The sequence below is a fragment of the Leuresthes tenuis genome, unplaced genomic scaffold (genome assembly GCF_036924035.1).
Source record: "Leuresthes tenuis unplaced genomic scaffold, fLeuTen1.0.hap1 SCAF_19, whole genome shotgun sequence".
NCBI lineage: Eukaryota > Metazoa > Chordata > Actinopteri > Atheriniformes > Atherinopsidae > Leuresthes > Leuresthes tenuis.
Genome location: NW_027325373.1, coordinates 13,554,564 through 13,567,926, shown reverse-complemented (window position 1 = coordinate 13,567,926; position 13,363 = coordinate 13,554,564). Strand labels below are relative to the sequence as shown.

The 13,363-nt window shown below is 38.6% G+C and overlaps 1 protein-coding gene across 1 annotated transcript in view; it reads left to right on the top strand.

The window, feature by feature from the left end:
- Nucleotides 1-13,363, top strand: part of LOC140276620 (astrotactin-2-like) — a 258,166-nt gene that overhangs the window by 132,208 nt on the left and 112,595 nt on the right. The window contains exon 10 of the mRNA XM_072371388.1: nt 2,914-3,051. Within this exon, the coding sequence (XP_072227489.1) occupies nt 2,914-3,051 (138 nt within the window). The remainder of the gene's footprint in view (nt 1-2,913; nt 3,052-13,363) is intronic.

Below are 13,363 nucleotides of genomic sequence, written 5' to 3'. Positions count from 1 at the left end.
TGCCCAAGGAGCAGTCTTTGGTGGACTCCTTTCAAATGCTTTTACTGCCATTTTTGCTGCACTTCTGAGTTTTGATGGGGTCACTGTGTTTGACATTTTTTGTGGGATGCAAAACTCAAAGGACACATTCTGTATCATCCAGCTGTTCTTTGTAACCAGCCCCCATGCAAAAGCCACGGGAACATCTAGAAAGTATTGGACAGGATCATGTGTATTGTGAAATCTAACTCTATTTCTTGCTTTCTACCCATCCACTCTTTTGGGAGAATTTTTTTGGTCATAGTTATCTTTTTCCTCTTCGCACTGACCTCACAGAGATAGCTACTCCGCTTGAGTCCAGTACGAAAACTGATGCACAAATTTCACAACATTTGTTCTGCACAAAAACCCACTTCTGGCCGTGCGCTGCCATTTGATGTCACTACAGTATGTTGTAGATTGGGGAGCATCCACAAAAAAGGCAGACCGCAACCACACTTGTTTGGATGAAGCACTGTGTGCACCCAGAGTTTGTGAGGGAAGAAAGATGAAAGGACAATAACAGACACATCCAGTTGCAAAGCACAGATCCGTTCAGCCCTGAAAACACTGATACAGATAACGGACACAGCGAGTAAAGATGAAACGATCAAGTGGATACCTGCAGCGAGGGGGGTGGGGTAACATGTAAGGGAGGAGGAGAGAAAACCGCCATGCTCTTTAGCTTGACAGAGGTGGCCCTATATGGCAGCGAAAAGAGGAGCTTAATCATAACATGGATTATTTTCACAGTTGGAGAGCTTTATAGGATGCCAGTGCTGCTTCAAGTTTTTTTTTTTTCTTGATAGGAACAGTGAAAAAAGTAAGCATCTGGTGATCTCGATTCATGAGAGCTACACAAGTAATGTGTTTAAGTCAAATATAATTCAAAGTGTCAGACAGAGCAGAGGTCAAAATGAGTCTAATGTATTCGCAGTCAATGTATTGTCAGCAGTGTGTGCCGATTCAAAGTTTTCCATTCTGTGGTTCAGAGCTGTCATGGTAATTAAAAGTAAAGTGTTTTTTTTTATTATCAGGTTTTGTACGTACGAAAGTCGTGTTTGGCAAAAAATGTATGGCGCGATATTTAAGCTTGGTGTCTATACTTCTGGGAAATTGTGGACTTTGATCCTACCAGCATTAAAAGCACCACATGCAAAGCACAGCAATGCCCTGTGCAATTTGTGAAGCCTTACCTTGTGTTGTTATTCCTAAGCGGCAAGGCTTGGCCTACTGCTTGGCTGCCTGCTGAGGATATTAATCTTCACTCAAGAAAAGCATGTCTGGCCAAACCAAATTATTTATATATATTCACAGGCAGCGGCCATCAGCACACATGTCACAGACGCCACACTCACCCAAAGCCTCCTCTGATGTGCTTCTTCAAATACAGTTTTGTGTCCAGCTGTGCCGCAGGTGTGCCATATGTAAATAACATTCAAATTAGTTGCGAGATGAGATTAATAAGCTTGCTTTTTCTCCTTCTTAGCTGTTACAGAACTATCTACTCACCTATACTTACAGTATAGTAGACACAAGCTCTATTGCCCATTTATCATTTGTTTAATGTGAATCTAGCTTGCGTAACCATGATTACCACAACCCTAATTCCTAAAAAAATCGGGACGCTGTGAAAAAGGTAAACAAGAATTAGATTCTAGTTATTTGCAAGTCAAATAAAATTCTGTCACGGTGATCACTGCATGGGTTCAGGAACACTTTCAGAATTCATTGTCTGCGAACACAGTACACTCTGCCATCCACAAATACAGCTCTAAAATGCGAAAAAAAGAAGCCATATGTGTGTCTTCTCTGGGCCAAAGATCATGTAAGCCCACTGAGACAAAGTGGACATAATGAACACCGCATCCTCCTGACTATGAAGAAGAGGGACCATCTGGCTTGTTATCACCTCTTATTTTATAAGCCTGCATTTCTGGAAGGCTTTATATATTTCAGGAAGATAATGTTAGTAACCACTACATGAGAGCGTGGCTTCACAGTGGAAGAATTTGGGGTGCTGGACTGTCCTGTCTGAAGTCCAGACCTTTCACCAATTAAATTCAAAATAACACAAAGAATCCTGTATTAGACAAGCATGGGACAACATTCCTTTCCCAAACGTCCAGCAGCTGGTCTCCTTAGTACCCAGGTGTTTATAGACAGTTGTCAAAAGAGGAGGAGATATTACACAGTAGACTCCATTCCACCTTTTTTGAGACATTTTGTTGCAATAAAATAACTATTTTAGGGAATTGGGGTTGTATTGCTTAGGGCCAGGTGACACAAAATTCCATGCCTAGGTTCAGACACTGTAATTACTTGGTTAGGTGAATGAATTAAGGTTACTTAAGCAGGTTTGGAAAAGTTTCTACATGCACTTAACGAGGGTACTCACAAAGACACATATTTAATATATATTATTTGTGAATAAAACAATAAGAAATACATGTTAAATTAATATATATATGTATATACATTAATATATATTAATATGCGTTGGAGTAAGAAAAGGTCTGGTGCAAGAAAAAGTACAAGCTATTGGAGAGGAAACATTCAAAAATGCTTGTTTGTTAACCACAGTTATTGGAAAGAAAACCAAAGAAGAGGGTCATACTTTAAAAATAAATGAATAGAAAATTTGAGTGGTTCAAGAAAACTGCAAGTGATCTAAGAGACGTTCTTCTTTGTGTAACATTATGCAATGTGCTAGTAATCTGTTACACGCTCTCACACGTTTGCTGAAATCATTCCTGTCATTATGCTCGGATATGTAGTCGTGTCTTTGCGTTCACATGTATTTTCTGCACGGTATTTGCTTCTACACACTACCGAAATGTGATAATGTGACAGGAGTGCGACTGACATTTATGCCTTGTTGTCATGCCAACACAGATCATTCTACAGTCTGGGCCAAGGGTTGTGGCTGCCAGTCAGCAAAAGCTTTGTCGTGCCGCCGGTGGAACTGTCAATCAACCCAATCGCCAGCTGTAAGACAGATGTATTGGTTACCGAAGATCCAGGAGAGGTCAGGTCAGTGTTACTGGACTCGGATCCCCTGAAATTCCATGAAGTGAAGCCATGCAAGTCTTGCTTTACAATCTATTTGTTTAAAAAAAAAAAACTGAACTCTGCAACTGAAGTGGCACACAAGTGCTCCCTCTTATATGCTATGGATTTTGTAAGCTTTGGCAAAGTGTTTCTGTATTATTTCTACATCCTGCTGCTATGGTAACCAACGTGTTTTATGTGAGAATGTCACAGTGTCATAGTTCAGTAGTGTCTCTCTTGCCTTCAATAACTGTAATTAAGTTTATTGATATCAAAATAAAGGCAAGTATTGGCAATCGTAAGAATTTATGTAGATAGAATGTAAGATCACTGTAAAAAAAAGGACCAAACTACCCACTGAGAATTTCATCATATTCTTTAACTCTCGGATGGTCATTGATTTAGTTTATTTAAGTAACTGTCAGTGCAGAATGAACAACTCGGACTGTGGGGATTACATGATGGGAATCAGAAAACAAATCACAACAGTTCAGTTGTGTTTACAAGCGTATAGATTTGGAACGCTCGAAAGTCGATGACAAAATATTCACAACATAAACAACCAGTCAGCCAGCAGGATCTGGTATGCACTGGTGCAGTTGAATGTCACACAATTTCTAAAAGCATGAGTTAAGGATTAAATTATCATCTGTGTACCATCCAACATTTTAAGGGAACTTTATATCACATTAACAATTATTGATTTCCCCAAATTGAGTCTTTGTAAAGTAAAACAAATTCTGAACACATGAATTTGACACAAATATATGGACCATTTCCCCTCTTGGCTCCACTCCTGATCTGAGCCATGTGCCTACTTGTCTTATCTGCTGCCTGACATGACAGGTTGTACATAGGAAGATTTTTGGGCTATAGTTGGGTGGAATCACCACCTTCTTTAGATCCATCATGATCAGGACTGTGGTTCCCTTCTTCCTCTATTGCCTTCACAAGCCAGAGTTTTGCAAGTCTTTGATTGTCAGGTTTCAGTGCCTCAGGTATGGACAGTTTGTTGTATTTCTTAAAAGGTTCTTTCTGGCTAACCTCTCACATTGTTGCCTTGACCTTGGCCTTCAACCTTCTTTTCCGTGATACTTCCTCTTGTGGTTAATCTTGTAGCCAAGCATCTCTCAGCTTATTGATGTTTGGGATGGTCCCAGTAGGTATGGAGTGTAGTGCTGCCCCCACATCTTCCAGCAGAGGGTATTTTGACTGTCAGTCAGTCAGTACAAAGGGCCATGCAGGCTCCTAGTATCCACTTTTTCACGATCTTCCATCTGAATGTTCATGTCAGGTCAGCTACCTTTGTGTTAAGGTCATCAGGGCTTGCTATGGAGCTTTGTACCCATTCATGGATGGTGAGGATTTAATAATATTTTATATTATTTATCCCTCTCTGACCTCTCACCATTGTTGTAACGTCATTGGAAACAATTGTATGCATTGGTGGGCCCTCTGTAGAGCTACAGATGACAACACAGTGATGGTGACATGAAGCATCTATTTGAAATTTGAAAACAGTTACATTTTTTAATCATATCTTTTACTTTTTATTGGATGGGCTGTGTAATCACAAAATGATTTTTTACGTGTGGGACCATGAATAGCATTGTGATCAAAGGCTTTTCAGGTTATGTTCAAGCTGGAGAACGGCTCCAAAGAACAGAAGACTGGCCAGCTTGTCTGTTACTAAAAATAGCAGTAGATAATGATGAGGGCAACATACCCAACCTCATAAGCTGTGCAGTTCACAAGATAAACCTTTAGTGCAAAGTTTAAGTTAATTGTCAAGAGGAACTACACAGAGCTGTAGTTGGTGCACAAAATCAAGGCTTTTAATGAAGCATTTCAGCTCCAACAGCAATGCACTGTACTACCGGATCAAGTAAGGTGCAAAAGTTTGACGGTTGAGATTTGTTTGCCATTTGGAAACATGGCTTCTCCCATTTGAAAAGCTTATCTGAGTCAACACACCGCCACCAGTTCTAAAGTTAATGCAATCATTAAGCGGTGGGTAACGTAAAGGTTTGGGGGCCAGGTGTTTTTCTTTTGATTGCTGGAGCCACAGTTTTTTTTGCCATGGGCACCTGAGCCCGAGTGGTGTGAATATTGAAAAAATATGTGTTACGCTTAACCTGTGATTACACCTGATTATCATGCCGTTTAACTGTAAACATACATAAAAACTGTTTTTCTGAATTAAATCTGACGTGCCTTTGACATGCTGGTGTTCCAATCCATGATAATTTAGCAGTTAAGAATCTGTGTACGTGTATGTGCTCACTGGTCACTAGTGACTGGATAGTCTTGCCCCCTAATACAAATGTGTAAAGTCTGATGTAATCGATTTAGTTTAGTTTGCTTAGCTCTTATGCAATAGTGTGTACATACAGCTTGTGCCACATGTTTAATGTTCAGGAAGATTTGCTTTCTTCCCAAAAACGTGAACTAGCTTTGTTTTTGGTAATCACCCTTTCTATCTTGAGGCTTAGGAGGAATGGCAGTCATCTGCCAATAAGAGAGTTGATGGTTTATTTGCTGGCTTCCCTGGACCACATGTCGAAATTTCCATGAACAAGACATTGAACGAATTTAACATTTGTGTTAGAGCTCTATTGGTTAAAGCGGACTATCTTTGGTAAAAAAAAGGATATTTGTAATATTTGCTTTTCTTTTTCTTCCATTTTCTTAAAAAAGGAGCAAAGGTTAAAGGTCTGGTTCAAACTTTATTGATCTATTTTTGTGTATTTTTATTCATTTTTCCTTCGTAAGGCTAATTTTAACAAGATTCTTTTAGTTATCCACAACCATTTTGTGGTAACGTTGCCATCAGCACAGGTCAAATGTGTAATGGCTAGGGTTGTGAAACACCCACTTAGATAAGATTTCAAGTTGCCCAAAAACAAAAACATCTGTGACCGTCCGACTAAATCTTCTGATGACCAAACTGATGTTTCCGCTGCTTGAGAAGAAATGTCTCTGGACAGCCAGGTTCAAATCCCCTGCATGAAAGGTACAAAGGTACAAGAAAGGCAAGACCCCCTTACCCTAACTGTCTACCAGTGTAAATTGCTTTGGAATAAAGTATCTGCTAAATGCATAAACATATTGATTTCTGTTGTGATATATTTTCTTTGCAAGGAAAAACATCTCTTTTTGAATATTTATCTCCGTCGGTAGGCTTGTGTTTTATGATTTGCTCGTTTTGTGTGAAAAGTATTACTCGGTACACTAAGAACGGGAAAAAGTATCACTGGTCATACTCAAGCAGTGATTGCAGCTTCCCTTCGTTAACTGGTAGCATGCCAGCACCTTCACTAATGCAACAGGGGACATTCACAGCTGAAGTATTTTTGATCATTTTAAAGCGCAAAGTTTGAACAGTTACCGTCCTCTACCTCAGTATGACATCATACTGTTGACATGTTTGTGTCACTTCTTAGCATGCCATAAACTGCTCGAATACAGATGGGATAGACGGTATGCAGCACTGTATTTCCTGAAAGTAGGACAGTCTGCGTTACACTGAAAACATTCCACAACAGAAAATACATCTGCCCTGAAAATATGCACTTTATTTGATTGATTTACTTGACGTAACACTCTGGGGTGTTTTTTATGTTAAATATTCAATAAACTATATATGTAATACAGAAACCCTACAGAGTACAGATTTTTTAAATCATGTATCATGTAAATTGTAGTTACGAATTTTCACTGTGCTGCATAAATCTAAACTTCTCACGGGCTTTTCAAAATTGCCTCGGGAGCGCAGAACTCCCGAGGCAAATACACACACGCTTCTGACGTACTGTTAATAGGATTATAGCAAGCCTCTTGATTAATTAGCCCAGGTTTTTAATTTGCTATGAATAAAAGTGGTAATGAGTGACGGTAAGCTACAAAATGAGGACAGATTGTAGAGCAACAACAGTTAACAGCCATATATCTGGCACATGTTGATCACATCAGGTTCTGAATATTTATTGCTGAAATCATTACAGATTGCAGCCTTTCCATAAAGCAAGGAGGTAAAGCACTTGTATAAACCCATCATCATCATACAGAAAAAATACACCTTGCTGGCTTACATCACGATTTCAGGTGGAAATTAAAAGACATGTTATGTCATTTTTCTTCTTCTTCTCCTTAGAAGCTGGTGTATGTTGTCTTCGTTACCTAAGCTGTTAGTGTTAGCTAGTGCTAACTGAAAGAATAGATAAATAGAAAAGTCCTGGCACTGAGAGTTGTCGGCTGCACATGCACAATTTTTTGCTATCTCTTGACAGTTACCTTCAAATGTAAAGTTTTATCCTCCCGGGCTGGATTTGATGTAAGATGCATGCACTTCAGTACAGCTGATACCAAAACATTTCCCTGCAGAGATGGCTTCATCATAGGTCAAAGCTATGCAGAAGAGGTGGGACTGAGGAGGGAGGTGGGACTTTTAGAGCGACGGCAGATTTTACTCAAATCTGAATGGCTCGTTGAGTGACGTATTTTCAAAAATAGGTGGCCCACAACAAAATACAGGGGTACTGACTGCAGACATCCAAATAGATTTGTACATATGTGCCCTTTAAACACCTTAGCAAAAGGCAACAGCTAAGCTTTTGTTTATTTTGCAGTACTGAAACTCAGTTTTGGTTGCAGCAACTTAAGCTATAAGAGGAACGACATGTCTTCATGGAAGTTCGGTTTTTACTTCCTGAAATTACATGTCATCTTTCTAAAATGCTTTTTTCTTCCTTCACCTTATAAGTTAAAGTTAGAGATTACGACTTGGCGTGTTTGATTGTTTTCTCAGTGTTTACTGAGAGTATTACCATATCTGGCAGAGGCCACTTTACATGTTACATACAGTATTAGCCATTGTAAATGAGATCAAAGCCATCAAAGATCACGTCTTTAAACAGCCAAATCAAAACCTCATCCAAAACATTACTGAGATAAAAGATACACACTATGTAACTGATCAAAAACTATTTTAATTTGGAATAAGAACTTAATGTCCCATATTAAGTTAATGATTAGTCCCTGAAACCGTTTGGCAAATCTGTCAGATTGTCATGAATAATGCAAAAAGCTCATTATCCAAAGCGTTTTTTTTGTGGGACTTAGTCCCGTGGGGGCTGATGGAGATTCAGGCTGATGCACTCTCCCAAAGTGTTTATCTGCACATTGACGTAGTCAGTTAGTCATGATAGAAATGCTTCTGTGGTAACTGGTGAAATGCACTGAAACTGAAGCTCTTAAAAGGAAATATCTCAATTTCAGTTCTGGCTTTGAGCTTATTGCAGCCCGTCAATGGAACGTAGGCGATGTGGAAAAAGAGTCTGAAGACAGCTAGGTGTCCTATCAAAGAGTTTTTTTTCTTCATACCAACATCATCCCCACATCAATTTCAATTTCAAATGCTGTTCAAAATTATCCACTGAATTTGTATATTTTTTTGCATTATAAGGTATAAGGAGTATTATCAATAAAAAACGAATGGGGGGAAAAAAAAATAGAAATAATTATCAGACTACAATTCAGTGTTCACAGAAAACTATCTCCGAGTTCTGTTATATCGCTGCGTGCTGATTCAATTACACCCATACTATGAATTGAGTAGAAATGAAATCAATGCTTAAACATGGCTTTATTTTTGGGATAAATCGGTGCTGGCAGGACGACTACATGGAACCACAAATTTCCTCACATCTGTCTGTTAAGCAGATTAAGACATGCTGCCTCAGACAAGCAAAATCTAGGCCAATTTTATATATATATATATTTTTTAATTTATTTTACTTTAAAATGTATTAATGATATTATTGTTATTATTTGTTTGTTAGTTTTGTTTGTGTACTTAATCTCACTATTCTGTTCATTGCAGGCAAAGTAATAATAAGACAAATAAAAACAGGTTGTAGGTAGTTGCACAATATATGAAATGCAATCTCGTGATAAGCTCAGTTGTGGGTTTGCGGGTCTGCTTGCTGCATTCATTCTTCACAAAAGACAATGCCATAAATTAGGCGGTAAAACTGGTGTGAAATGGAATAGAGTTCCATCCTGAGTGATCTATATTACAGAAGGACCAAAGGCGTATCACGTAGCTCTGCTCAGTGATTCAGCCATAAAACATTTGTTACAGCAGTTTTTGAATGCACAATTTATTATAAAAACATCAAGCTATATGTCAAAGTTTTGCTCCTTTTATCTCGTTTATAGTTACTTTATGTTATTTGCATGGTCTCCCATTTACAGCCAGACAGAATTGAAATAACCTTCACTCTGCACTCGCTGCACTATCAGAAATAGTTCAATAAATAATGACATGTTTTCTTAATTATAAAGGCAACAAAGCTACTTTTGTCATGTTCAGCTCCCCTCTGGTATATTAATGCCTGCATAGAAAGGGAGTACCACATTTAAATAAGACTTGATTTATAATACATTGAGCTGAAAATCAAAACCAACCATGTGCCTTTCTTTGAGTCGTGAACACAAGGCCAGCTGATTTACACGAATGGCCCACGGTGTTTGTGAATAAGACTCCGTTGAAGACGATACCTTTTGTTCAAAGTAAACAATTACAAACCCTTTTTCAAGGTCTGGGGTGCATGACGTTATGAATGCATTTTTCAAACGATGATGAATCTCTCTGAAAAGAGCATAGAACAAGACACAAACCAATGACTACTAAATGGATCTTTGGGTCCTCGCTCAGCATTGTATAAAAATCAGCCAGAATGCTGCAGTGAAAGCTGCTGCCTTTCTCCGTTGCACTTCTTCAAATGTTGTCTCTCTGCTTTTTCAAATTAAGTTTTCAAACTGTTGCGTTCTGTTTTTGATTGACATCATGCAAAGCATCCCAGCTCTCTGTGTGCACATTGTGCTATGTTGCTTGGTTGTGTTCAGTTTGACTAACATCTATGGAAGGGATGGAATTCGCCTTTTGTTTTCTCTGTGATGCTGGAAGAACTAAACTATTATGCATCACATGTAAGCTCTGCGTGCAGCTCTGCACTATGAAAAATAGCTTCTTCTGTGTCGACAGGCATGAACTATGATATCTGTGACTGATCACTGCTGCCCCTGCTTTTGACAACTGTTGAAATGACTTGACAAGTAAATAGTCGGATGCCTTTTCTTTGGGTTGCTTGTGGTTTTGATGGCCCTGCTGTTTCTTTCATATGATGTGTACATTAACATATCAAACACACACCAAACATAAAAAGACGGAGCTGTTGTGATTTTTTTTGCTTAGAGGTGTTAATTGTCTCCAAGCTAATGTACGGCAGAGACGATTGATAATCCAATGAGTATCAGCATTTGATGCGTGAGCTGCCACCCAGTTCAAATGAGTAGTTGCATTGGTCATCGGTCAGATCGATATCTGCATTTGGCAGGAATATAGCCTCCTGCTACATGTACTGTATAAAGCCTCTGCCAAGTAGTCAATTATATTTAGCTATTTTACTATGCCATGTCTGTGAAGTTGTAACTGCTGGTGGTCAGAGCTTGGATAAATACAGATTTTAGAATGATAACAACGATAATATGGTTTAGGTTAGTACTATCGCATCACAGCAAGAAGGTTCCTAGTTAAAATCCCAGCTGAGGCCTTTATTTAAGGAGCTTGCATGTTCTCCTTGTGCATATATTACCTTCCTCCCACACTCACTTATGCTCCAGCCCCATAAGTGACTTATATGTCCAGCCCCTTGCCCAATGATAGCTGTGATAGGCTCCAGCTCCCCCATGACCCTGAATTGGATAAAGCTGGTTTAGAAGATGGATGGATGGATGATTTTTATTTCAATTCTTTGTTTTGTTTTTTATTGTTTTGATCAAAATGTAACATTCTTATATTCTTTATAAAAGTCTCAATATGCAGAGATCTTATACTCGTGCTGGCACTTGCTCTTTGCAATCTAATAAAATATTAGCCAAACAAAACCCAGTACATCAGCAAACACCTTGCAAAGCTCTCTTTACAAAACATTTCAGGCCCTCTGAACTGTGCTCAAAGACTAGCATTTTCGTCAATAAGGAACCGTTAATAACTCCGAGCAGCCGTTGACATTTTGCAATTGTGATTAATGAGCTTGCGCGCCGGGATCAAGTGAACCACCAAAATGTCTCATTACCAATAATCCAGTGCAACTGCAAGACCTACAAAAAGTACATAAATCCATTTCAACTTCTTCCAACTGCACACTCAACCTGAAGAAATGATGCATCAATCTTTATCCTATCACTCAGGTTTTTTTCTAGCTTTTTTCCCCTCAAACAACACTTTCTCCTGGCGATTACAGAAAGTCTTAAGAAAACGCAATCCATTCAATGACGAAAGTGCTTGATGAGAGTCAGCATATTTGTGGGGAGCAAGAACAAGAGCATTAATCAAATGCAGGGGGAGACCAATAACGGACTCTGTAATCATGCCGGAGCAGCGCTCTAACTTTGGGCAGTGCTGCGTGGTCATTCATCATCTGGAAAAGAAAGAGGCAGAGAGGGAGATTAATAACAAGTGCATTAGTCAGTGTTTAGATGCAACCAATGTGCTTCTGGGTCATGCAACGGAGTCGCAGTGCCAAAAGAAATGATCTTGATTAGCCAGTGATTTGAAAGAAAACACTACTGCAATTTGCATAAGTAACATTACTTACAGTTTAACTGCAACTTAGCAGAGTGATTATATTGATTTGTCATGTTTTTTTTTCACCATTCTACTCTACATTTTAGTAATAATATAATAATTTGTGATAATTTTTTCAAAACTTTTCAGTAACTTTACTTCTCCACAGAATATATGTATTTTCCATTTTTTCCCTCAGTCCATAAGGAGAGTTAGATTAGAATGCGCCGCAAAGCTCAGCCATTACTTTTTCTTACTCTCCATCCCTACCCTCTTGCTTCATCTGAATTAAGGATTCATTTGTCAGTGCTTCGAATGCTTGGCAGAAAATACCATTGCTCAGAATGCCGCATGCAGCCTGTAGAGTTCAGGGAAAAAAATGAGTTGCCAAATAGAGAAAAAGAAAAGGTGTTGGAGGAGAATGATCTTTATTAGGTTGATTTTTGTGCAATATAATAGCTGAGCGTTACTCATTTAACGGGTCTGCTAAGCAAAGTTGTAACCCAAAGGCAGTTTGAAGACAACAACAAAACATCAATAGCTAATTAAAAAAGAGCGGACACTGGAGAAATGTGTCTTAAGGAAGTGATGTTATTTTTTTTCTTTGGATTCTTCCCATTTCCTTCAGTGCTGCATAGCTTTTAATGCATGGCAGAATTCTGGAGTTACAAAGCTCAAAGTTTACATCACACACACAAACACACACACACACACACACAAAAATGCTCGTAAATATTTGTTTGCAGTCTAAACAAACTTTTTTCCTTTACTTAGCAGCATCACTGTGTAACATTTGGCTAGTTTGGTGTAAAATCATGTGTTTTTTCACAATTTCAGCCCAATAAATCGTAAACCTGACGCACACGTGTGTTTATATTTAAGCTGTTCTTCTTCAAGAGGATTATTTTTACCTAAATTTAGTAACTTGTTATTTTTGCTATATTATAAGCAACGTTGACTTTTACTATCATCTCTGACTCTTCCCTGCTTCACTTTGTCATTGCATTGTGCTGAAATGGTGAAGGAAGGAAGGGCGTTTCGATTGTCAGACAACTGTCAGTACAGAAGACGTGTTTCTTTGAGATGTTTTTCAGCATTTCACTTCTGAATGTTTATGCTCTGAAAACCATTATTCCCGAACATATTTTAGGCACATTCTTTGCACTAGATGCGATGCATTGACCATTTCGCTGTACCTAAGCCACAGAAACAGTCATTCCAATAGGCACCTGGAAGTGGAAGTATGGGCCATAGTTACAAAAGCACACGCATCAGTCAACAAAGATGTAAAGGCAAGGCAAGGCAAGGCAAGGCAAGGCAAGTTTATTTGTAGAGCAAAGGCAATTCAAAGTGCTTTACAGGTACATAGCATCAGAAGGCAAATAAAATCATTCCATAAACATAAAAAATAATCATTAATTAATTCAAGTGAAGAGTGCAGATAAAATACGTTCAGTTTTCATATGCACAGCTAAAAAAACTGTAAAGACCGACCCCCTTCTCTTTAATTCCCTTTAATTAGCTTTTACCTCAAAATTATTACTGTGAGTTTAGGGGAGACAGCACACAATACCTTGTTCCTAATCCCTACTCAACCCTCAGGAATGATGAGCTCTCAATCTTGTCACTTTAGTACATGGAACAATGAAGAACCAGACCCGG